Raw genomic sequence first — 27,477 nt, 5'->3', positions numbered from 1 at the left:
CCAAACTGTTGACATAAAATACAATTGTATAGGATGTCTTTGTGTGCTGTAAGATCCAAACCTGTTTTAGAATGCCAATGGCCCTGAGCACAAAGTGCAGTCCATGAATACATGATTTGCCAAGGATGAAGTGGTTTGCCTCAAGTCTTTTATTGACGTACTGGAATACTAACTATACCTAGGCCTCGCCATCTGATGCTCAATGCCTGACCTCACTAATGCTCTGGTGGCTGAATAAGCAAGACAGTGATGGAAGCACACATTGCACACACTACCTTTAATCATGCCTTCCCAAAACAATCAAATTAATCATAATTTACATTATTTTAGACGCTGTAATGTCTACATTAACGTCATTTGAAAAACTTTCCTCCCTCCTGATATGAGATTCCTGCCCCCTTTTCTTCCTGGTCCTTTACCTAGGAAACGTATGATGCGTCTCAGCAAGGGACTAAAGTAGCAGCAGTCTGCTGTAACAATAGTCTTTTCCTGTGTGCCCTCTGACTTCATGAAAAATGCCATCAACTCTCCAGCCAAAATCTACAAAAAAGAGAGAGAGAAATTCAGAACAGATTATAGCATAATCAGTCACATGATTTACATGTTCTTGGAAACCGCAGTTAAAGCAACTATTTTTGGCAGTTTGAATCAGTACTAATTCCCAATAAATATGAGCACATTATTGACACGTTTGTGCATGCGCGCACACACACACACAAACGTGCTAAGAAAATGATTCTTTAGAGACGACCACACATGCATGCCCTGCTTACATGATAACAACACCCTGTCAGTTCCTCATTATCACCTAACCTTTCAGTAAGACAAAAAAACCCATAATGACAACTCATTAATGAGACATGATGTAGATTACTGGAACATATCATTGTGTTAAGTAGACTATACAATTTTACTAAATTTATATGTTTTATTTTAAATGCGCTCACAGTTGCACCTTATAAGTTATTTAATTGAGTTTATAGTATTAAATTCCGTACAGTTAGTTTCTTGAAAAAAAAAAATCTGTGCAGTGTGCCTATAGTTAAGCATAGCACAATACACAAACAAGGAACGGGTTATATACTGTTACAAATATTTATTTCTGTTAACAATGTAAACAATCTGTTACATAATACAAAACAAACATGATTTATTGTAATAGCTTTTCATAAATAATTATTATTATTAATAATTGTAACAGTGCAGATAATTCCTTTTGCCTGCTATCACCTGCTTGTAAAAGGGTCATATTTAGAGTTTCAGTTAAAGATCTTTAGAGTGAATATAGCTTTATAACACTGATAGATTGTTTTAATATAATTCTTATATAATTATACAGGGCCTCATTTATTAGGCTAATTACAGTTACTAATCACATCTGGTCACACCATCTCAGGCTCAACTGTCAATCACATCAGTAACCCATCTTGATTTCACTATTGAACACCAGAATAATAATCCAGAGTTTTCATCATACTGAACTCTATGTGTGTGTGTGTGTGTGTGTGTGTGTGTGTGTGTGTGTGTGTGTGTGTGTGTGCACCAGGAATAGAGATTGACCACTGTCATGGACTGACTATGACATTACTGTCACCCTGAAACAAAGGTATAAAGAGAGATGAGCTGTGAAGGTCAGACTAAGAGTGAGACAGTGGGAGAGAGAACATGGCTTGAAACCATACCCATTCTCTAGCACTTCATCAGTCAGATGCAGTTAGGCTAAGCAGTCAGGATGGACTGGCTTAAGTATGTGTGAGAGTGTGTGTGTTTGTGTAAATTACACTTTCAAGGACCATTTAGACTCAGTAACTGTGTGCTCCTGTGTCTATATGTCTCAGTTTTAGCCATAATATACTTTTTAAATCATCAATCAATTTTAAACATCCATCAACTAAAGACATCAACATTCAAAAGACAGGTATAAAAATCAAACAGATTCTGTTCTGTTTTTCTGGTTCTTAAAAATACCTGTTATTTAGTTTTACATACACTCTCTGAAATAAGAGACATTTCATCAGTTACTACAACCAAATACAATTGTACTTGCCTGTTTTTCCACAAAAAAAGAACAAACAAATAAAACATTAGCATAAAAATGAGCAGAATCAATTAATACCAGAAAATACATTTATAAAATATATAATTAAAAAAAAAAAAAAAAATACATTTAGAATAAATAAATGTAACTTTCCACTTGAGAGCCCCACCTAACATACTGTATGATGGTGGATAAGCCACTGTTAGAGCATATCAGTAATTTCTCTTTGGGATAAATAAAGTAATCTGTCCGTCCGTCCGTCCGTCCGTCCGTCCGTCTATCTATCTATCTATCTATCTATCTATCTATCTATCTATCTATCTATCTATCTAATTTGAATAATGAACTATAAAGCATTAAATTTCTTAATGTTCCAGTTAAAATGCTTTCATAGCTATATAGTAACATAATATTGCTAATTAATTGCTTATTATATAAAAATCATCAGTGTTCACCTACTGTTACTAGACAGGAAGAGAGGCAACACTGACTCACATTACATTGTGTACTGTAACATGTTCAGTATTTTTCTCACATAGAAATGTAACTTGCCTACTTCCTCACTTTAATTTTAATTTATTTTCAACAATCAATACAACATTTTTTTTTCTAGTTGTTCTAGTTTATAAATGTTGTGGAGGGCATTGTGTTATTTCTGTAACAAACTTCATTTAAGTGCAAAATGCAAAAAATAAACTGTATATATGTATATACTGTACATACTCTACATAAGACTTTTATCTTGGCTTGGTGTGATATCGGTCTGCATAACACCATGACCTTCAACAAGCTAAACAAGAGAAATATAACATGCTGTGACCCTGGGGTTTTTCAGTATCTTCAGCAGAATAAAGTCATGAGAAAAATCAATATTCAGAACTTTCTGTGTACACCACCTCAGCTTTATGAGAAGCACAATTAGTTCAAACCGTCCACTACCTAATATATCAAGAACATTCAACATTCAACAACATTCCCGATGTTATTCCAAATGATGGTATAGTACTATGTTTTTAGCATAGTAACACATGTACAGTAAATGAGGCCCAGATTCCCTACATGACTACTTTCATGTTTTCCAGTCATGTCAACCTTTTCTAGGTTTGGCCAGACTGTCTGAGATCCTCAACAGTTCTACTTCTTAAGTGACATACTATTATAGAAAATGTCTATATTTATGTCTATTTATCTCTAGAATATTTTACGCTGTCTTTATGTATCCTCAGCTCGCGTTAACATGTTCCTTATGTTGCTTATTGAATTTAAATTCCATTTGATATTTGAATAAGGCATGAGAAGTTGATTTACATTATGTCAAGGAAAAGGTGAAAAAACAGCAATAGACTGCAGTCACTGTTGGCTCCATTTTATTTGTTGGATCCAAAACTTAAATAGCACTTAGCACTATGCTCTTTTCTACTTGGGTATGAAGTGTTTTTTTTTTTTTCTTCTTCTTCTTTTCACTTTTATTCACAATGTGCACTTGAGCTGGCATAGACCCCACGGGCTTGTGCAAAACTTTATGGTCTATTTCAGATCAAATGCATTAGCAAGTCATCTGAATACATAATTAAGTAGAAGAGATTAAACATGGGGAAAATCTGACCTTTTGTACTAGTTAACATGATCAATATAACGAATGTCACATTTAAAAATCTGAAAGAATTTTTAAGAATAATAAATCAGCAAAATTTTACATTTACTTTTTGAATTTTATATATTTGCCTTCTGTTTATTTCCACATTTTAATGGTTAGCACTGTCGCCTTGCAGAGTCTGGGTTAGATTCCCGGCCAGGCTCAATTCCCATCTCTGTGTGCATGGAGTTTGCACGTTCCCCCGTGCTTGGTGGGTTTTCTCTGGGTACTCCGGTTTCCTCCCATCGTCCAAAGCCCTGCAAATTAGGCTAATTGGCCCATAGTGTGTGAGTGTATGTGTACGGATTGGCACCCTGTCCAGGATGTACCCGCCCCGTGCCCTGAGCCTCCTGGGATACGCTTCAGCCCCGCCGCGACCCTGAATACAAGATAAAGCGGTATAGTTGATGAGTGAGTAAGTTCGAGATTGACCCTACAGTATACACTGATTTTTTTGCATTTACCAACTAACCGAAGTAAAACCTATAATGGCTAGACACCATTCCCTAATAATCCAAGGGGAACTGCAGTTACTGAAACCTAATCCACCCCATCTGTCACCAATGTACAGATCCATTCATTGTGGATGGATTTCATCCAATGTTGATAGAATAGTAGAGGGGCAAGTTGTTGATGGAATTTAAACTTGTGACCTCACACAGAGTATACAATGCCTTAATCAATTAGCCATCCTTGGTGCCACTAATCTTTTGTATATTTCCTGTTGTGTTTCTCGTCATTTTTCAATGACTTGAAAAATTCTGTTATTGTCCAACATTCCAGTGTTCGCTTTACAATATTCCAGCCCTACAGTAGGATTGTAATACATTTAGGATACAGGTCTGTGAATGTGTTGGCAAATCCACTAAGGTTTCTTTCTGTGTGTATGTGAGTGCATTCTTACCTTGCATTCTGCCAGGCTTTTTGTAATGTACGCGTGTTAAATGAAAGTTTTAGGGGAGCTTTGCAAACACGTACTCTGTGTGCGCACTAATGTCAACTTGAGCATGAAGAATGTGAAAGATGATCTGATAGAACCATCATTGTGAGAAGGCTAATGGATGATCAAGGTCATGATTCCATTACAACGCTTTAAAGGAAGACCCTCTACAGCTGCCTGCTCAGGCCTGAACACAAACATGATATGAGCTGAACTCTCCCCTGGCCCTGACAGCACATTTTATTCATGACATAAATGGTTTCAGTGTCATCTAAGCGTCATCAAAAAGAGATTCAGCATGTAGAAACAATATCAGTAGATATTATGGTGTATTGCTAATAATTGCTTAAATTCAGAGCAAAGCTGATTATGTTTTATTTTAATAGTTTTGTCCTAAAGTTAGAAAAGGTGACACAGTCAAGAGATGACACGTGTGTGTGTGTGTGTGTGTGTGTGTGTGTGTGTGTGTGTGTGTTTGTGTGTAAGCTTCGGATCCATTGTAATCATGACCAGCCTAAAATTGTTATTGAAAAATACTGCTGCATCTATCTATCTATCTATCTATCTATCTATCTATCTATCTCTCTATCTCTCTATCTATCTATCTATCTATCTATGTTAAATATTCTTTTTTATACGTATTCTAATAAAACCCACTTTAGAAATATCCCTCTCTCTTCTCTTCCACCTACACATCTCTCTCTCTCTCTCTCTCTCTCTTCTCTGTCGTTTTTCCTACATGTTTTTTTTTCTATTTCATTTCATGCTCTCTTTGTCTTCCTCTCTATTCGGCCTCTTAAAATCTACAACGCTCATGTTGGCACATTCATACAGTTGTATTATGAGCGTCGCTGAGCGAAGGAGTAATTTTCACGCTTATTGTACATGCCAACCTTTATTGTTTCTTTTCTTCACAAATTCAATTCCTCTCTGTCAGATCTGTGTCAAGAATAAAGCTGCTTTGCTTTCATGACATCCAGCAACAGCTAGCGTGAGTCAGTCGAGAGCACGTACACACATCACTCAGTGGATATTCTGTTCTGTAGTTGTAAAGAGAGTGTGAGCGGAATGTGAAGGAGTAAAATGAATACAGAAACCATTTCAATGCAAAAGGCTGATTGGCTTTATCTCTTGATGTACATTATCTTGATGTTGAACCTATTTTTTCCCCAATTTTTTCTTTTTACTACAACTTTCCTATACTTATTTAGGATGTTGCGTTTTATTTTATTTATTATTAATTGCATTTATTAAGCGTATGATTGTATGTGTGTTTTGGTACAGAATTATATATACTCTTCATGAAAAAGAGGGACAAAAATTTTATTTAATGAACACAGCATGTTTGGAGTAAACATTTCTACCTATATTTCTTAGGAATAAATATATATATATAATTGTTTTTTCAAAGGATTTAACAATTTGTCTTGTTTTCTGAGGGATACCCACCCAAATTAAGACCCCTTTTACATCAATTACCCTGGGGAAAAACAAAAAGCTTTTAACACCACAGAGACAGATGGTTGAACTGCACAATTAAGGTAATGGATAAAAAATATGCAAGCAATTAAAACCATGTGTCGTGGTAGGTTAAGACCAAAATTAGACTTTTTGGTGAGGGCTACATATAAAATAGCACCTGATCACTTGGTCATAGATCACTGATGCAAAATATTGGGATAACGAAATCTGCCAGGTACTATTATATGATAATATTTTGGCAACAACACTATTGTTTCTGTTAGATTTCTCTTCTGAATGTAGATTCTTCTATCTGCATCTGATCACTGAGAAGTCATGGTCTAGACTGAAGAAAGGTGTGCGCATGCACAAATGTAAAAATTTACAAAAACTCAAGATGTTCTGCATGGAGGAGGTTCCATCTACAGTATACGTGTTCTTAATAAGAAACCCTTTTTTTAGTTGGAAGCAATATTAGGTTTAAAGCAGGATACATACAGTGTCCTTGTACAGTACGTTCAACTACTTAATTCACAAACTGAAAATAACAAAAACTATTAAAAAAGTTGCATATTTAGTTTAGAGATTTTTTCACACAATTCTACAGTGTCAATAATGATGTCAATAATTCTGCAGTTTTCTCTGTCAAAGGACAAAATGCTTTCATTAGGAGCATAGGATTTATGTCTCTAAAATTAATTAACGAAATATATGGAAAATATACTGGAATTTAATTGAAAGACTAATATATTACTGTTATGATCTTATTGGATAGCAAAGGCAAAAATGAAAGCTTAGCTGTTAGTCTAATACATCAATATTAACAAATAAAAAAATATTATTTTATAAGATTTAGTACAATTATTGTTTCATTAAAAATAATAATAGACTATGGATTAGTTTAAAATTACAAGTACAGTTTATAGTTTTTTATTTGCCTTTAGACCTAATGTAATGGTATAATTTGTGCATATAGCAGGGGCGGACTGGCCATCGGGAGCACCGGGACATTTCCCGGTGGCCTGACGGTCGTTCTGGCCTGCCGGCTGCCGCTGTGCAGACGATCAGCCTGGCATGTGATAGGCTGGTGTATAACTACGAATTCTCGGATCTCTCAATCTCTCAATCTACGAATCAGGCAATGGAGGGGAAGATTAGAAGATCAGGAGGGAAAATTACACTCCCACATCACATGACCCAACGTCAGCGACGCTCTGACTAAATCGTTAAAAAAAAATGGAGCGTAAACGCAAAGGAGGAGCAGAGAGTCAGCGTATAAAAAAAAAGGAAAAAAGCCCTGGCCGCAGACGCAGCAAGCTGCTGCAAAATCCCAGCCATGTTCGCCAGTAAGGGAACAGGTCGGTCAAGATTACATTTACATTATATTTATAATAATTTGGCAGACGAACCAGTTTCATCCAAATCACTTAGATCATCACAATCGATAAAACTAAACCAACAAACGAGCAACAATATGTAAGTGCTGCTGTGCTGTGTCAAGTCTCGTTTCGTCTGAAAAGGTGACGAAGGAAGCAGCAGCAGTAGCACTAGTGCTGTAAATGCTCCTGCTGTTGAGCTAGAGGTGGTGGACAGTTCAGCGTTTGAGTCAGAGCGTTTGACTTCAGGTAAAGTTAAAGATAAGCTAAACTAAACATGCATGCAGCAGGCTATACTTTTTAAACAACATGTGCTTTTTAATGATTTATAAGATCAGTAGAAGGACTGTGATTTTGGGAACATACAACTGATGGCTGCACAATTATAAGTACAGATTATTGAACACGCTTATTTCATATTGCAGAGCAACTACGGTACATGTGCAGAGTGAGAGAGAGAAGGATTCAGGGAAAGATTAAGGAGACAGTGAAAGCCCTTATATCTCTTTTGATTATTTTGCCTGTCCACAGTCTAAGGATTTAGATTTTTTTTTAAAGTATCACCCAATTCAAACGCCTACTGGTGTACTAGTAGTGCTAATTACTTACTGTTTACTCTTACTGGTCTGTTCCACATAATGCCATAATTGAGTAAACATTATCTGTTACTTACGCTGTCATAGGTTTTGTTAAGTTTATTTGTGTTTGTGTTTCTGATGCATTTGATATACTAGAGTTGAGCACTGAAAATACATAAAATGTAAATATTTCAACATGTGAATGTGTCTCTTATTATCTCTTTTAAAAAAAATTGTCATTGGTTTGGTAGTATAAATGGTGTATTCCTAGTGAGTTGTTAAGGGCTATTTTTTAATTCATTTATATTGCATCTGGTAGTCTACCTGTTACAATAATAGGGTTAGCCTACAAGTTTATCAGTCCAGTAGATTACATGAATAGGGTGGTGGTGACTGCAGCAGCAGAGGTGGCCTGGTAGTGGAGTCAAATTCCCGGCCTGAATTATTGTCCCAGTCCGCCACTGGCATATAGCATATTCATGTGATAAACAGACAGACATACATGCAGTACACCTAAAATATTAAAATATTTCAATCCTTTTTGTGTTTAAATTTTAATGATTACAGCTTACCCCACATGGAAAGAACCTATATGAGGATATATGCGCATATATGAAACCTATATGCAGTATATATGCACATATATCCTCACCTATATGAGGATATATGCGCATATATGAAACCTATATGCAGTATATATGCGCATATATCCTCACCTATATGAGGATATATGCGCATATATCTTCACCTATATGCAGTATATATGCACATATATCCTGACCTATATGACGATATATGCGCATATATGAAGGCCTATATGCAGTATATATGCGCATTTATCCTCACCTATATGGGGATATATGCGCATATACGAAGCCTATATGCGGTATATATGCATATATATGATAATATATATGCTGCATATAGGCAAAATTGAGGTGCATATATGTGCATATACAGGCCATATAGGTCTCCTGTATTGCTTCTTTATATCCACATATAAGCCCTATATGTACATACAAGATATGTCTCCTATATAGCTCATGGCAGGATCTAGTCATTTTAGCTCATATCTCACTTTGGCAACTGTCATACATGATGCGCTCATATTTTCTATTATCAAGGCAATAACTAAGAACTAACTAAATAAAAAACACATTTTAGAATTTCTGTCGTATTATCTGCTAATGACCCGAGGCAGGACACGCCCACACGCCAATCACACGGAAATCAGTCCGGCTAATTTACATACTAGGCCACGCCCCCGGACAAGGAAACTCTTCAGAATGTTCTGGAAAGTGGGAGGAGTTTACATTTACCTCAGAAGAAGACGGTGTGGCCCTGACGACGAACGGGAGCATTTTGAAGAGAGAATCCAGGAGGACACACTGGGTAAGTTATTAAGTCTTATATAACTCTTATTCTGATAATATTAAACTAATATTAGTAAATATTTTCCTCACTTCAGCTAGCTCTTGTCAGCTTGTGTGACACATTGGTTTTCAATGCCATTTACATAGTTTAGGTAAATCATGCTAACATGCTGCCTTTCTGTATGTAGCACAAACATGATATTTCCCGGTGGCTAAGCTAATGCCTTATGGAGTTTACATACGTTTATAAACGTTTTAATAAATAATCATTTATTATTATTATACTGTCTTATTATTTTTGTCTTTTCTAGATGCTACATTGAAGAAGTGGCCGGCAGCCACCCGAGGGCAGACAGGCACATCTATCAATTCAAAGCTCACGAAGCTGAGAAGGTCCTCAAAATATATATATGTTTTCTTCCTGTTGAGTTTTTTTGTCTTATTTTTGTTCTTTTACTATTTGATTGTTCTTAAAAAAATAAAAAAAATTAAATTTCTACATTTTGGGCTTTTATTTATGTTGTCTAACAGCTATGGATTTTAATAATTTTACTAATATCTAGGTAAAAATATAGGTGCATATATATGCACATAGGTACATATATGCACGTATATATGTACATATATATGTACATATAATATAGGAAAACGGCCAATTTTATATATGTCACATATATGTCTATATGGGTACATATATGCACGCACGCATATATGTACGCATATATGTACATATATGTACATATAATATAGGAAAACGGCCAATTTTATATATGTCACATATATGTCTATAGGTACATATATGCACGCATATATGCACGCACGCATATATGTACGCATATATGTACATATAATATAGGAAAACGGCCAATTTTATATATGTCACATATATTAAAAACCTATATCAAACCTATATTAAAACATATATGTTTTATATAGGTTTTTTCCATGTGGGACAATTCATGAAAGGCAAAAAAAAACAGTAACTCAAAATATTAGAATCAATTTATGCACTTAATACGTGTTCAGGGCTTCTTTTGATCAGATTAGATTAGATTAGATTAGATTAGACTAAACGTTCTTGTCAGTTTGCAAAGTACAGGTACAGTGCTAATGAAATGCAGTCAGCATCTAAGCATAAGTGCATAAGTGACTTATTTACAATAATTACTACAACAGTGTGGCATGGCATGGAGGTAATCAGCCTGTGGCACTGCTGAGGTGTATTAAAGACCAGGTTGCTTTGATAGCAGCCTTCCTTTTTTGGGTCGGGTGTTTCTCATTTTCCTCTTGATAATACCACTTTAATTCTCAACAATGTTCAGGTCAGGTAAGTTGGCTGACCAATCCAGCACAGTTACTGTATATCATGGTCAGCAAACCAGTTAGTGGTAGTTTTGGCACTGTGGGTAGATGCTAAATTCCTCCTGGAAAACAAAATCAGCATCTCCATAAATCTTCTTAGCAGACATAAGGAAAGTGCTCCTGTGTTGACTTTTGACTTGATAAAGCACACTGGACCAACACCAGCAGATGACATGGCACCAACTGTTGGAACTTCACAATGAATATGAATGCTTACTCATACAATACTGAGAAAACTACACGTAAAACTCATCCATGCTATCATACACTGGTCCACAAGGAACACCAAAAGATGATAAATGCTGTTGGTTTTGCATTTTTTTTATCATTGTTGTCACTGCAGATAAAGACTATTACTGTCCCTTCAGAATTACCAAAAATTATTGTAAATCCTTCCGGACAATTGATCAGTGAACTAGCTAATGAAGAAGTAGAAAAATAAAACCAGGTTTCAAAAGGAATACCCACAGGAAGCACACAGAGTCATCTTGGGTAAAGCTAAAGGAAAACTTACAAGCTGCAAGCTGTAAAACAACTGTATTTATATGTCTTATGCTGAAATGTCCATAAATTAACTCAAGGCCAAGAAAAGGAAAACAGTCCCTTCCAGTCAGCCCTTTCAGTGATGACCATCTGTGACTTACTCTCCTTGTGAAGGGAGTCACTGATCATCTTCTGGACAAGTGTAAAGTCAGAAGTTCTCCCCACGATGTACAGTAGCTGCATGTACTGATCCAGCCCTGGTATTTATACTGTATGAACAATTTACTCAAAGTTAAAATTAAATATTGAAATATTGAAACTGGACTTTTTTATTCCTCCCCCAATTTTTTTAGGGAGTGTGTAGCAGAAAACCTGCTTCCTCTGATGCATGTGACTTTACTCACCACAACTTTACAGTACAAATTGTCGCTTATGCACTGTTAGGCAGAACCCAGAGGTGTAATGCTTAACACTTAAGACATACAATAGGAATATAATGCATTTGTTTAAGTACCGAGGTGCCCCTATGATGCATGTGTGCATATGCATGGTTAAATTGTTGGTTTACAGGCTTCTATAGGGAAAGTTACTGTATATCTATTAATCAATTATACAGTGGGGCAAAAAAGTATTAAGTCAGCCACCAATTGTGCAAGTTCTTCCACCTCAACTATGAGAGACAAAATAAGGGCAAAAAATCCAGAAAATCACATTGTATGATTTTTAAAGAATTTATTTGCAAATTATGTTGGAAACTAAGTATTTGGTCAATAACAAAATTTAATCTCAATACTTTTTTATATACGCTTTGTTGGCAATGACAGAGGTCAAAATTTTTCTGTAAATCTTCACAAGGTTTTCACACACTGTTGCTGGTGTTTTGGCCCCTTCCTCAATGCAGATCTACTCTAGGGCAGTGATGTGTTGGGGTTGTCGCTGGGCAGCACAGACTTTCAACTCCCTCCAAAGATTTTTTTAGAAGGTTGAGATCTGGAGTCTGGCTAGGTCACTCCAGGACCCTAAAATGCTTCTTACGAAGCCACTCCTTCATTGCCCAGCTGGTGTGTTTGGGATCATTGTCATGCTGAAATACCCAGCCACGTTTCATCTTCAATGCCCTTGCTGATGGAGGGAGATTTTTACGTAAAATCTCACGATGCATGGCCCCATTCATTCTTTTCTTTACCCAGATTATTCGTCTTGGTCCCTTTGCAAAAAAAGAGCCACAAAGCATGATGTTTCCACCCCCATGCTTTACATGCTTTAGTGTGGTTCTTGTGATTTTTTTGACCCCACGGGGTCGAGCCACAGATCGAGGGAGATTATCGGTGTCTTGTATGTCTTCCATTTCCTAATAATTGCTCCCACAGTTGATTTCTTCACACCAAGCTGCTTACCTATAGCAGATTCAGTCTTCCCAGCCTGGTGCAGGTCTACAATTTTGTTTCTGGTGTCCTTTGACAGCTCTTTGGTCTTGGCCATAGTGGAGTTTGGAGTGTGACTGTTTGAGATAGTGAACAGATGTCTTTCATACAGATAACAGATGCCATTAATACAGGTAACGAGTGGAGGACAGAGGAGCATCTTAAAGAAGAGGTTACAGGTCTGTGAGAGCCAAAAATTTTGCTTGTTTGTAGTGACCAAATACTTATTTTCCACCATAGTTTGCAAATAAATTCTTTAAAAATCCTACAATGTGATTTTTTGGATTTTTTCTTATTTTGGCTTGTTGTATAGTTGAGGTATACCTATAATGAAAATTACAGGCCTCTCATCTTTTTAAGAGGGAGAACCTGCACAATTGGTGGCTGACTAAATACTTTTTGCCCCACTGTATGCTTTAATTTTTCTTTAGTTTGGGGAAACTTTTACTTTTGGTGCTGTTCCAAAAATGATAGAATAAATGCTTCCTTTTTATTGTAATCATTTAACATTGGTTATACACAGCTGTATTGTTATTATGCCACCGGCACTTTTAAGCTGAAATATTTTCTTGGATATTTACAGTATTGGTTCATGGGTGGATGTGGCGAGTCAATCAACACATTGAAAATTTTATTACAGTTTAGACCATCCTATTTGCTTTGTTACTGATTCTTTTGCATGACATATGCTTCACTTAATATTTGGCTCTTACATGAATTTTGTCAATTATATGATGTGATTATATGTCAATTATATGTGACCCAGCAAGGTTACACCTTTGGGCATAACACACTTACTTGGAGGAAAGTGCTATCTGATCTCTTCTGCTTGCATGAGCTCCCATATGCCCATGATTGACTAGTGTCACTATGATTGATGTGATAGTGCAAGTGTGCCATCCTTCCCCATGAGAAAGCACGACCAACCTTGTTGCTAGGAATTAAACTGGTGAGTACGTTTACTCCTCAGGAGTCAGATTTTTCAAAATGATGATGTGTGTGTGGGCATATACATATAACAAGTAGATCCTGTAATACTGTAGATTTAAATTCTACCTAATTTTCAATTTCCAGTTTTATGGAGATTGTGTGTGTGTGTGTGTGTGTGTGTGTAAAATGCATCTCATTAATAACATGAAAAATCATAAAACAATAAATTAAGAATTAGGTAGAATTTGGATCTACAGTATACTGAGGGAATTACATACAAAGGACTGTAGATCTAATCTGAGTTCTATCATTAAGACCACAATCATTCATAAACATTCTGTCATTAAGACAATCAACAGAATTATCCAAGAGGCAATATATGCCATATTATACATACTGATGTACATGTAATGTTGAATTTAGACTCGTTTACAAAAGAAAATCATTTGCACATATTTTCACAGTTATGAAGAGTTTAAGATTCTCTTCATTGCAGATATAGACATAGGAAGTTAATAGGAGCTTTAAAAAAAATGTAATATCATTTTAGATTATCAGTGCCAAGCTTGGTGCCTGGAGACAGTGGGTAACAACTAACAAAAGATGAATATTTATTTATACATTATAGTACATGTAGTGAAATAACCATGGTTTGTATTTGTTTAGATTCAAATCATGAATGCACATTTATGTGTGATTATCACTGATTTAAAATGTTTAAAAAATGTGGAACTGTGGATAATTAACTAATAACTTTTTTCTCTCACTATTTGCATTTTGTGGCCTTTTTTTAAATGAAGTCGTATTGCTGTTTTAGAGGTTCTGGCTTCATCTTTTCATCCTGCTAATGCCCTTACTGCCTATATACTTATCCACCTTTTATCAGAGAAATGGTACATACAGTAAGTAACTGTTTGTGGATCTTCATCCATTTATTATCTACAGTATAACCCTTATCTGGTGTAGGTTCTTGATGAGTTTAGGACACAAGCTAGGGGACACCCTGGAATGTCTACCAACCCATCACAGGGCATAAAAATACACACACACACACACACACACACAAAACTACAAATGCCTTTTTATGTTTACATACAGTACTGTACATAATGTATGTTTACATACTGTTCAGTCATTTTCCCATACATTACATAAATGGTAAAAAATAAATTTATATGATAATATATTGCATAATGCATACTTAGCACTATGTCTAAAGGTGTCATCTTTAATAAGATACAATACAGTACAGATTTTTTTTTTTTTAGGTGTAGTATGGTTCCACCTTTATTTTGTTTTGGTTTTACTGTTATTCATTTTCTATAATGTTGTTTTATAAGAGATGTCAAGTAACGAAGTACAAATACTTCGTTACCTAACTTACAAGTAGAAATTTTGGGTATCTATACTTTACTGGAGTAATTATTTTTCAGCCAACTTTTTACTTCTACTCCTTACATTTTCACGCAATTATCTGTACTTTCTACTCCTTACATTTTAAAAATAGCCTTGTTACTCCTATTTCATTTCAGCTTGTCATTTAAAAAACAAACAAACAAAAAACATCCGTATAAATCGCGCCATCCGGATGGAGCGAATTTGATTGTGGTTGGATGAGAAGTAACATACCATTCCGACACCCTATTGGTTGGTACGCGATCCATCGCACCTGCACATGACGTCACGACACACACTCCAGCAAGGACGTTTGAATAAAATAGCATTTTCGGTTGATAAGGTTGTGATAAGTGGAAGAAGATGTCCGTGATAGAGACTCACATGAGGCGCCGTATAGGGCTTAAATCAAACTTTACTCATGCACACACATATGAAACACTTGCATACACATATATGAAACACTCACACATACATATATACTACTAACTGCTCAAACAACTACATATGAAACACTTGCATACACATATATGAAACACTCACACATACATATATACTACTAACTGCTCAAACAACTACATATGAAACACTTGCATACACATATATGAAACACTCACACATACATATATACTACTAACTGCTCAAACAACTACATATGAAATGCGCGCGCACATACATACATACTTTCCGCGCACACACATACATACTTTCCGCGCACACACATACATACTTTCCGCGCACATACATACATACTTTCCGCGCACATACATACATACTTTCCGCGCACATACATACATACATACTTTCCGCGCACATACATACATACTTTCCGCGCACACGCACGCACACACACACATACATACTTTCTGTGCACGCGCACAAAGCCAACTGTAGCGGTGTAGGGAACGAGTGAACAACGGATCTTTAGTTTAGCGGAAAAGGGAATGGATAATTTCCTATAAGTCATTACATATCGCTGGAGTGTGAAAAAAAATTACTCGAAAAATAATTTATATTTTTATTATAATTATTATCGAGGCGAGGACATCATATAAATAGGACACAATAATTTACATTTTGATTTAATAAAGAAACCATTCGTATTATATAGGCTAGTAATCTGTAAAAATAAATAAATAAATAATGTTTTATATTTTTTTATGGTATCAGTTTTTGTTTCAATAAATAATCTATATTTAATGTCCGTAGCGTGAAATTTCCACAGCAGCAGCGACAGGTATCCGAGGTGCTTGTGTTACCATGGTAACGCAAGGAGGAAGTGACGTTGCATGGTGTTCTGAATGGTGGAATTTTGTAGAGTGAAGTTCCCTTTTCAGACATTTCCTGCGCAGGGAGTAGGGTGTAGGGAGTAGTAATTTCAATGTATATGAACTTCATTCTCCCTGATTAGTAGTAGCGTTTCTTAAATAGACCGTTAATGGACAGTTTAGAAGACAACGAGTGATTTATTTATCACCACAAAAGTGGGTGATATGGAGGGTCGGAACAATGTTTGTCCCGTGGGATTCCGATGAGTTATTGTTCATATTAGCGAAGGCGAGGAAACACATTTCACAAAACAGTATTTCTTTCTGTTGTAGGATCCGACATATTAGCCACAGATTCCGTGCTTCAATTTTCTTTTTGCAACTCATCACCTGCGTTTTCTGCCGCTGAAATATTCAGACATTATGTGGATAGTTCTGAATACGCCATGTGATTGAGCAGTGATGATACAAACCAGTACTACCATTCAGGGAGAATGAAGCGACAAGTCCGTCTACACTGAAATGCCTTCCGGTTACACTGAAATGCCTTCCTTTTACACTGAAATGCCTTCCGGTTACACTGAGAATCTCATAGGTGAATGTGCGAGAAGAGTTTGTATATATGTGCGCGGAAAGTATGTATGTATGTGCGCGGAAAGTATGTATGTGTGTGCGCGGAAAGTATGTATGTATGTGCGCGCGCATTTCATATGTAGTTGTTTGAGCAGTTAGTAGTATATATGTATGTGTGAGTGTTTCATATATGTGTATGCAAGTGTTTCATATGTAGTTGTTTGAGCAGTTAGTAGTATATATGTATGTGTGAGTGTTTCATATATGTGTATGCAAGTGTTTCATATGTGTGTGCATGAGTAAAGTTTGATTTAAGCCCTATACGGCGCCTCATAGACTCAAGATTCGAGCGAAATGTCACAACCAAGCACCAGCGAGGAGGTTGGTAGCCAGGAAGACCATATATTTGGTCATTATATATATATATATATATATATATATATATATATATATATATATTTTTTTTTTTTTTTTGATTAATCACTTGGATTAATCATTCATTCTGACAGCAATAATGTTTATTGTAGACAACAATACAAGGGTAATTGTTAATAAGTTTTAAGTAATTAAAATTAAGTATTTTAATGGTGCAAAAAGTCAAACTTCAGAGGCAACTAGTTATCATATCATATCTTCTTCTCTATAAAACATGTTAATGCTCAGTAGTACACATATACTGTATGGTTATACGGTAAGGACATGTGTGTTTATGTATATAAACACACATTTTTCTTTTTTTATGAGGTGTTAGTGCAGTATATAGGCCCTGGCACAGCCTAAGCTTTTATCCTTAATGCCCCCCCCCCCCCTCACATTACTTTTACTTTTATACTTTAAGTAGTTTTGAAACCAGTACTTTTACACTTTTACTTGAGTAAAAAGCTTGAGTTGATACTTCAACTTCTAAAGAAGTCTTTTTAAACCCTAGTATCTATACTTCTACTCAAGTAATGAATGTGAATACTTTTGACACCACTGCTTATGTGAAAACGTTTCATAAAACTTTAACAGCCTTTTTTTGCAGAACATTATTTGTATATACCTAAGAAATTGAACATTAAATGCAAATCACCATGCCTGGAAACAGCTTGGATGCTTTTAATTATCCAAAATTCAGTTAAATATAGTTCATCAGTCACAGTGGATGGAGATTAAAGTAGAAAGTAGCATGGCAGAGGCAACAAATACAATTAGATTTTAAAATGCCTCTTGGCTGTGATTTTGAAAAAAGAAAAAAAAAACAGTACTGTATATACAGGGTGATTTACACGAAAGAGGCCCGAAATATTCTGTAATAACTTTCGCTAGGAAGAAGCAATCTGAACGAAACAATATACAGTACAATATACTAGACTGTATATATATATATATATATATATATATATATATATATATATATATATAATACTACAGTATATATAATATTGGACCGATAAGGTACTGTAGGTAACAGACAGCCATTGCACCGTTTAACTCCGTACCCCTTTACTCAGTCACTCGACTTTTCATCAGGATAGTGGTGTACAGTAATGAGCAGCGCCTCTTTTAACTGCAAACCTTGGGTCACCAATTTGTTTAAGCGACGTCAGAGTGGATTTAGAACAGACCCTTATCCTTATTCCAAGGATTGTATGTATTGTACGACTGGATCATTGATCTCTTCTCATGGCGGAAACCATCAAAAAATCAATCGATTATTCTCTGATTGTCAGCATTGAATGTAATGCAATTGATTACAAATACTGATTACACATTCAGATTGCTTCATCATAGCAAAAGTTATTACGGAATACAAGGTCTCTTTCGAGGGAATCACCCTATTGTATATAAGTAACATCCGGTCAGCAGTCCATCACTGGGCAACAAACACACTTTAAACACTCATTCCCACCTTGGATAATTTAATGTGGATAATCACATGTTTTTTGGTAAAAATGGAAGAAGGTGGTGGATAGCTAAAATATGCTTAACAGAAGGAAACCCTAATGGACACAGTAAGAACCTGTGGATCACCACACAGTTCAGCTCGAGCTCACAATAGAACCTGGTGAACCATACTACTGTACTGTATGTCACAATGCTGCCCATTATTTTAAGTGTTTAAGTAAGTAATTATAGGTTTTTTATATTTCCCTCTGGTCATAGATGTCATAAATCCTTGTTCTTTTTGTCCTTTCACCCCTCAGGACTTTCACACAATAGATTCGCACCTCACTAAACAAATGTCACCAAGTAGATGGTGACATACATAAGGGCACAGGCGCCATTTAGATGCCATTTAAGCTACAGTATAGAGAAAATTATTTAGTAAAGTTACAGGTACATTTGGAATTGAGCTGTTAGAGCCCTCAGGTGGAACTGGAGCTCTGAAGTGAAATGGAGCAACAGTGGAGCTCGCTGACCCATGGGATTCCAGAGCATGACATGTAGTACTGAATAGAACTGAGAGCAGTTTGTTAAAAAAAAAAAAAATGTTTTTGTCAAAAGTTCCTTAAGTGCCCTTAGGTTGTCAAGTTGCAGTTGTAGTTTGTGTTTGATAGGCGCATACTTAGTCTGGACCAGGTCGTGCTGGTATTCTGTCTTCGAATCGCTATGAGTCAGGTTTAGACTGTGCAATGTCTGAATACTTGAGAATGAGTCAAGCGAGGTTTGTGCACTGTGACTTTGATCAAGTCTGCATCTACATCTGGACAGGTGTAATTTTGCTTGGTTTTTCATAGGTGCTATAGTAAATCTGACCAGGCCAAGTCCGTGCCCTGTTTCATGCTTTGTAGGTCTAGCTTTTGTAAAACCCTACAATGTAAGTGTCTTAAGCATATTTTAGCTATTCACATCGCACATATTCAAGTAACATTCTCTGCAGAGGCAGGGGGTAAATCCATGTGGTTCTGCAATCTGTTGCCTTTCGTTTATTATACAACCAAAGAGCACAAGCAAAACCACCGATTAGTAATAGAATTCATATACATTTAACTTACATCCTACATCAGATTCATCCATTTCCATCATCCCAGTGCATGTGTAAAGGATAAATCTAGCACAGGGTGAGAACTTACCCTCCCTCCCTGAAGCATCCCTCCCACGCACACACTCTTATCTGTGCTCAACAACTTGCACTCATGCACAAATTCATTCTTTCGCACACATACACATTCTCACTGTGCACATTAGTGGGAGAAAGGGAGAAAGAAATAGAAATGCAGCACTCACCGTTATGGTAGGGATAGCGGTAACCAGCGAGTACACGAGGACAGGCGGCACTTTGCTGTTCTCCTCTGGACCTGGGTAAGGCTTGGAAAATGTCTTGTCGTAGCAGAAGAAACCTTGGATGTGCACGGGGAAGGTGTCCGTGTACTCGAAGTAGTACGCCAGGAGAACCGTTCCTGCCATGATCACCAGCTGGAAATAGAACATGGTCCTTAGAACCAAGAAGGAGGAGGAATACTCCAACTCTGCACTCTTACAACCTCACAAAACGGCATAGGAGGGAGAGAGTGAGATATATATAAAAAGGAGAGAAAGAGAGAGAGAGACAGGAATGATCAAGAAGATATAACAGAAGAGAAATGAATTGAGTATCTCAAAAAAAATAAGAGAAATGAGAAAAGCGTGTGATGAGAAACAGACAAGGTGGAAATATCTGCCAGGGAAAAGAGAGAGAGAAGGAGGTTGAGCCAAAAAGAGGAGGGATTGAGGGAGGGAGGGTGTGAGAGAGGGAACGCATGTGAGCTGGCACACATTTCTCACAGTGTGAACCCTGTGGATGTGTGTGTGTGTAATTCTGGCTGTGTGTAAAGTGCAGTCTGAGTAGAAGCCATGTGCGAACGTGATCATTAACACATTTTAAATTGATGCTGCTTTCCCTCCACTCAGCTTGTGATTAGAACGACACACACACAGAGTTCCGACTGCCGGAAAGATGTGAAGCAAGATCTGTCATGTAAAGGCCATTTATAGCCCTGTGATTCTCTGACTGTGTGTATACAGAACTGTATGTGCGTGTTGCAGATGAGGGAAACCCTTAGGAGCTTATGTTCACACATACACTCACAGAAACACACTGTGACAATCAATTTTCCTGAAATGTCTTCCACATCCGTCCCTGGTGATGCATGACTGTTTATTGGCATGTTGTGTAACAAATGGAGCTGTGGGTGACAGGGGACAGGGGTTTATGTCCAGCAAAAAATAAGGCATGCAAAAATGACCTATTTATTTAAAAAAAAAATTATTTGTTTTATCTTTAAGTACACTAGACAAATATTATTTAATTTACTGTCAGCTAGCAATTTTAGCTCAACATACCATTTTTGAAATATTATGGCTTCAGCATATTTTCTATGATATTTAAAAAATGTTGTGAAAAACACGTTCATGCCACATTGCTACAATATTTTTAAGTTACTATGTGATGTTTCTAAAGTGTACATTTTTGTGGCTCACATTAAACATTAAAAAGCCAAGCTTTTTTACTGTACCGCCAATGTTTTTTTTTTTTCATAATGTTACAGTTGAACCTTATATGAACCTGTCAGTCAAATACATTGCTAAACTAGTATACTCTGGGATAGCTGGGTAATAAAGCAGCTCAAAATGTACATATTTATTCTTCTAATAAAAAAAAAAAATTCTAATCTTGGCATGAATCATAAGCATGATCAAAGCATATGCTGAGCTTGAAGGCACAGCCTACTGCAGAGATGCAGAGAGATGCGAAACCAAGACGCGATGACTCAGACTAACACCACATAGGACAGTTCCGTTTCTTTCAGCCTTGGAGGGTCCAAACTCAAAGTTCAATGAGTCAAAGTATAAAATTGCATGTGTTTGTATAATATTTCCACATTACCGCTGATTATCAATTATACAGTATATTAGAAAACAAAAGAAAGGCACCGGAACACCCAGAGCTCACCGCACACCTGACCTGGCATCCAAATTTCCAAAATCCCAATCCTATTGTGTGCATCAGACATTTGAGTCTGAACCACAAATGCCCCCACTGCACAACCCACAGCACCCAAAAGGTTCACTAACAATATCCTATTTCAGAAACCCAGGAGACTTAGGGCATGAGAAGGGGTGCACCCTGGCCAGGGTGCCAATCCATCTCAGGACACTCACATACACACACTCATACGCTATCGGCAATTTGGAAACACCAATTACCCAAATTTGCAGGTCTTTGGTCTGTGGGAGAAAACCGGAGTACCTGGAGGAAACCCACCAAGCACAGGGAAAACATGCGAACTCCATGCACACAGAGACAGGAATCTAACCTGGCCGGGAATTAAACCCGGACCCTGGAGGTGCAGGGCGACAATGCTAACCATTACACCACTATTCAAAAATCTTTTATTTAAAAAAAAAAAAAAGCAAAAGCAAAACACACAGCATCCATAAGCTATTTCTAGTTATTATTGTAAAATGGATTTAGGAAACACAACAGCATAATCAATTTGTATCCTATTTACTGGTTCCACATGAACAATATCTACATTGTTCAGATACTGAGTCAGGTGCGGCATGGACAGACTTGAGTTATGGAGGAGGCACTCAAGCATACTGTATAAATTTGGAAGACATGTAAGCCCAAATGGTCCTGTATCCCATGGGGCCAGAATCACGATGTGGGTCTGTGCTTATTCAGAAGGACAGGGCAGTGATTCCATATGGCACTTTGTCTATTTTCTGCATCTTTTTTCTCCCATAAATCAATCTGGAGAGGTTTTTGTTGTTCATTTTGGTCAGATCAGATGCTCGTGGGTTGTATTTTCTTAGCTAGTGCATATGAAGAATCTAGTTGTTTTTTGTTGTTTTTTTATAAAAAATTATGAAATAATTTATATTTTCATTATCCATTTGCCTTTAGTGTAATTAGAGAAGGAATTCACTTAGATATTTTTATGATTTTTAGATATTTTTTTATGACAAGAAAGCAGCTGAAAAACTAACAACATAGTAATGTACAACTAAAAACAATGCAGCAGCTCTGAAGTTATCAGATTGTCAATTGAAGATGTTTTCAAGTTGTTCACATCCTTTATACATAGATGGTTTGGGCATCTTCATACTGGATCAAAGATTCCAACAAATTGCAGAAACTATTGTTTATTGTTGCCTTAAGCTGTCACACTCATAAACACCTCTCTTATAACGTGGGTTTGACATGGTTTCTACATTGTACCTTTTCATAATGCATAGCCAGATAAATTAAAACATAACATAGTGAATCAGACAAGAACTATCAAGAGTATTAATTTGAGATTTCTTTCTTTCAGCTCCTCCTATCAAGGATTTGCCACAGCGGACCATCCGATCTGCATACAACTTGGTGGAGGTTTTTCCAGCAGATACCCTTTCTGACACAACTCTCCCATTTGATCTGGGCTTGGGAGCAGCACTGCATGCAGTGGCTGGTTAGTATGGGGTGTGGCAACCCACCAACAACAGGACTCAAACCTGGATTCAATGCAGCTTAAACTTTGGAAATGTTGGAACGCCCCTTACCCATACGTAATGCTGAATAACATATGTACAGTAATAAAGAAGAATTATTGAGAAATGTGATGTTAAATAAATTAAATTGTCATTTATTTTACACAATTATATACAATTAGAAATCAGTATACTGTAACATCTTAAAGTCATGTAAAATGCATTTCCTACATGATAAACATAAAACACACTACAAACACAGGCCATTAAAAAAAAATGTCAATAATGACAATGGCCATTATAATTATATTTGTTTAAAATGAGCTCCATGCTGAAAGTACACACTCATAATTGAGTAGCTTTATCAATCCTCTGCACTATGTTACATTTTCCTTCCATGGCTTTACTCTGTGGCAACCATGACATACAGCCTGTGTAAAAACTACATATTGTGGAACAAGACACTTAGGGATCTTTGTTAAATGCGAGCACAAATACTACCTGGTGAGATCTAATTTTGAACTCTGCATTAAAATCATTTAGCACCAGAAATATTGTCTGCTGTTGAATAACCACAATAAGATATTACAGAAATTATGGAAGTATGCAAAAATGCTGAGTACTTGTTGTTTTTTACCTTCATTGCTTATTTAATTGCTGTAGTTTATGTAAAAGTAGGAGATACTTGAAACAAAAGAATCATAAAGAAAATGTCTGCTTACTGCAGCAAAAGGAAAACTGCAGTAATAGAATATTATACAACAGTTATTATGTCTTTAGGGTTCTATGATTTCTTTGTTGATTAGTAGTTACTACACTGGTTTGCTCATCTAGAAAAAAAAGATTAAGCCAAAAACACTAAAATGCAAGTTAGTATTACAAAAAAACACATAAAATCTATTAATACATTTTCACTTATAATTTGTTGTCCATTCAGTTGATGAAAATACAGTGGCACTTTTTTAAACCAAGCCACCTCAACTCCTTTGTTAGCAAATGTTCCATCTCTTTTATGTTTTCTTTGTCCATACATGCTTTCTGTCCCTGTAGTGCTAGTCCTCTCTACTCTCAAACTTAGTCTGCTTTACCTTTGTTGAATATTTTATTGAGCTGCCACAGTTATTTTTTTACATGACGGGCACACACCTGGTTGTACGGTTGTACAATTTAATCACACAAATCCTTTATACAGAACAAAAAAATTGTACCTTAAATATCTAAGATGATTTCTCAGGCTTTACATTAATGAGATTGTAAAAATGTTAATATTTTACTTACAGTATGTTCCTATGCAGATAACAATGAATAATCTCTAAATTCAACTGCTATTATTCATTGTCTGTGTGATCTTATAACACTAAGAACCAGTAAGAAAAGTTTTTAAAAAATGTATAAAATTAAACTCACTTATTGGAGTGTTTGTACACTGAAGGCTTAGTGCTTAGCACTGTCACTTTGCACGTCCAGGTTCAATTCCAAAGACATGCAGATTAGACTGGCGTTCCCAAATTGCCCATAGTGTGTGAATGAGTATGTGAGCATGTGTATGTGTGTACATTCTGTAGTACAAGTAAGGATGGTAAATTAATCTAGAAAACTTGGACTTTATTGGTATAATCTTTGGGACGACATAGAAAACCAGGTGAAGTAAACTATTTGATTATGAGTCGCATATACATATTGACTTTTATTATTTTCTACACCTACTTTACATATTGACAAACTTTTGGACCTAGATCACTAAACTTGAACATGACCAACTGCTTTGTAAACATAAATTCAATTAAATTCAATTTTATTTATATAGTGCTTTTAACAATGGTCATTGTCTCAAAGCAGCTTCACAAAAATGAAAAGAAAGTATCTGTATGATCTTGTTGTAGATTGATCTGAACGGCTAGTAGTACCAGTGATTCCTCTTAAACTGTCCCTTACTGTCAATTCACAAATGTACTTACCCCTGGAACTCTCAGGAGAGGAACCCCAGATCTGTATTCCTTTCTCTTATACCTAATTATACTAGGGCTGCAACAACTAATCGATAAAATCGATAATTATCGATAATGAAATTCGTTGTCAACGAATGCCGTTATCGATTAGTTGGGCTGCTTACGTCACTGAGGCGCGCGACCACAAGATGCACAAATACACACAGATACACAGCCGCTCGCGCAATGGAGGTTACAGAAGCGCCGGCAGGAAAAAGCGCGCGCCCCGCGTCCTCCAAGGTTTTATAGCAATTTACATTAAACTCCTCTAAGAAGACGGTAACCTGCACGCTATTCAAGACCGAGATTTCATTGCATGTCATGCACGAACACTTAAAAAAAAACATGTTGGCGTTACGGATGGCGAAATGTCAGCAGGGTCGGTAAAAACTGTATCTTTTCATCGTGTACAAGTTGTATAGTTTAAATGCTTTTATTTAAACAGTTTGCTAACTTCGGGACAGTCGCGCTAAATCTGTTCACGTGTATCTCGCTAGCATCACATTGCGCAATCACCTTATGAGCAATAGTGATTAGTTAAATGGCGCTATTTTAGATTAGCTTAATTTACACGGTGCGAATAACAGTAGAATATTACATTCAGTGATTGTTGTGGTTTTCAGTGAATGCAAATAACAGTATATTTGTGACTATTAGCTTTTTGCATTTCCACAGTTGTTTTTATAGTCCAATAGATCAGTGTATTTTTTTTAACTATATATATATATATATATATATATATATATACACTATATATTATATACTACATTTCATTTAAGGTTTAAAATGTCAAAATTAAAGATTATTAAACTCTATATGTGGCTTTTGCATTTTTAAAAGTTTTTTTTATACATAAATAATACCCTGATTTATGTTTTTTTTTTTTTTTTTTTTTTTTTTTAATAGTTATAAGCAAAATATCAAATTAAAGAAGCGGTCAGGTTTTATCCGATTAATCGATTAATCGAAAACATAATCGCCCAACTAATCGATTATTAAAATAATCGTTAGTTGCAGCCCTAAATTATACCTTCTGCTATTTGTGTTACTCTCTTAACACAACTGTAGAACCTGCTAAACACTATTTTAATAATTAAGGAAAAGTGAATATTAAGCTAAAACATTATATTATATATATTATGACAATATTATAGTCATTTATTTTTATCTTTTTTAAGTGTGTTTGTTAGATACAACATTACCAGAATTTTCTTATAGATAAATAAAGTGGGACTTCTACAAGTAAATGTTTTTCTACAGACAGTCTATTCATCTTTGGTCTTTATCTCACGCTCAAATCCTGAGCAGAAGTGTAGAATTTGACTTGGCCACTTATTATCATATTCAGTGCCCTTGACATGTTTCTGACCCATCTGGACCAAAAAGGCATGTGTCTGAGAAGGCTGTTCACTGACTTTAATACTTCACTGAACACAATCATACCAGAGAAACTGATATGGTAGACCTTAACAAATCTGTAACTGCATATCAAGATTTCTTGACAGATGATCTCTTGTCAGTCGGGTCTACCAACACCATCCAGCACCAGTATCATGACACTCTAATCACACCCTTCAGAACTTGGCCCACTGCTGTTCCTTCTGGTGATTTATGAGTGCAACAGAATTCATCTCAAATCACATCATCTAACTTACAAGATGATTACAAAAGAACAGAGAACCTTGGGGACTGACGCACAGACCCCTAGATGAGGGTTATTTGGTGTTTTTGGTATTATTTGGGTTCTGGGACCCATTAAATACTTGTGGCTGATAGTTTTCTGTCAATTTATTACTTTCCAAATATTTAATTAATTAATGAAAATAATTAATTAAACCTAAATTCAGAGCATTCTTCAGAACTTCAAAACTATACAGTACTTATGTATCATTATACAATCGTTAGTTCTAAGTTCCGAGTAATCTGATTGGATGGGAGGCATTCCATGAGTGCTGATATTTTTAACAATTGTTAATTACACTGTCGGTTGCATGGATGGGTGAAATTAGGTCAGTACGGTCTGCAGTACTGAAAGAGGAGAGAGCAGCTGCCTGGCAAAACTCATTTTAATCCAATCACAGAAGCAGGAAAACACATTCGATAATGATATGTTATCTTAATTAACACTCTAACAACACTTGTCATTTGTAACTTGTAATCTGTTGTTACAAATTGCTCCTGAACTAAACAGTTTCCCTGTTCCCGGCTAACGTA

General features: G+C 36.1%; 1 protein-coding gene across 2 annotated transcripts in view; it reads right to left on the bottom strand.

Annotated features, from left to right (window-relative positions):
* The window catches only part of plppr2a (phospholipid phosphatase related 2a), a 44,791-nt gene that overhangs the window by 4,919 nt on the left and 12,395 nt on the right, over window positions 1-27,477 (bottom strand). For both annotated transcript variants that reach the window (XM_053515308.1, XM_053515307.1), the window contains exons 3-4: window positions 20,048-20,236; window positions 420-540 (exon numbers count right to left, since the gene is read on the bottom strand). In XM_053515308.1, the coding sequence (XP_053371283.1) occupies window positions 420-540; window positions 20,048-20,236 (310 nt within the window). The remainder of the gene's footprint in view (window positions 1-419; window positions 541-20,047; window positions 20,237-27,477) is intronic.

This window comes from Clarias gariepinus, chromosome 16 (assembly GCF_024256425.1).
Source record: "Clarias gariepinus isolate MV-2021 ecotype Netherlands chromosome 16, CGAR_prim_01v2, whole genome shotgun sequence".
Lineage (NCBI taxonomy): Eukaryota > Metazoa > Chordata > Actinopteri > Siluriformes > Clariidae > Clarias > Clarias gariepinus.
Note: the sequence above shows the minus strand (reverse complement) of the source record. Positions and strands in the feature narration are given on the sequence as shown.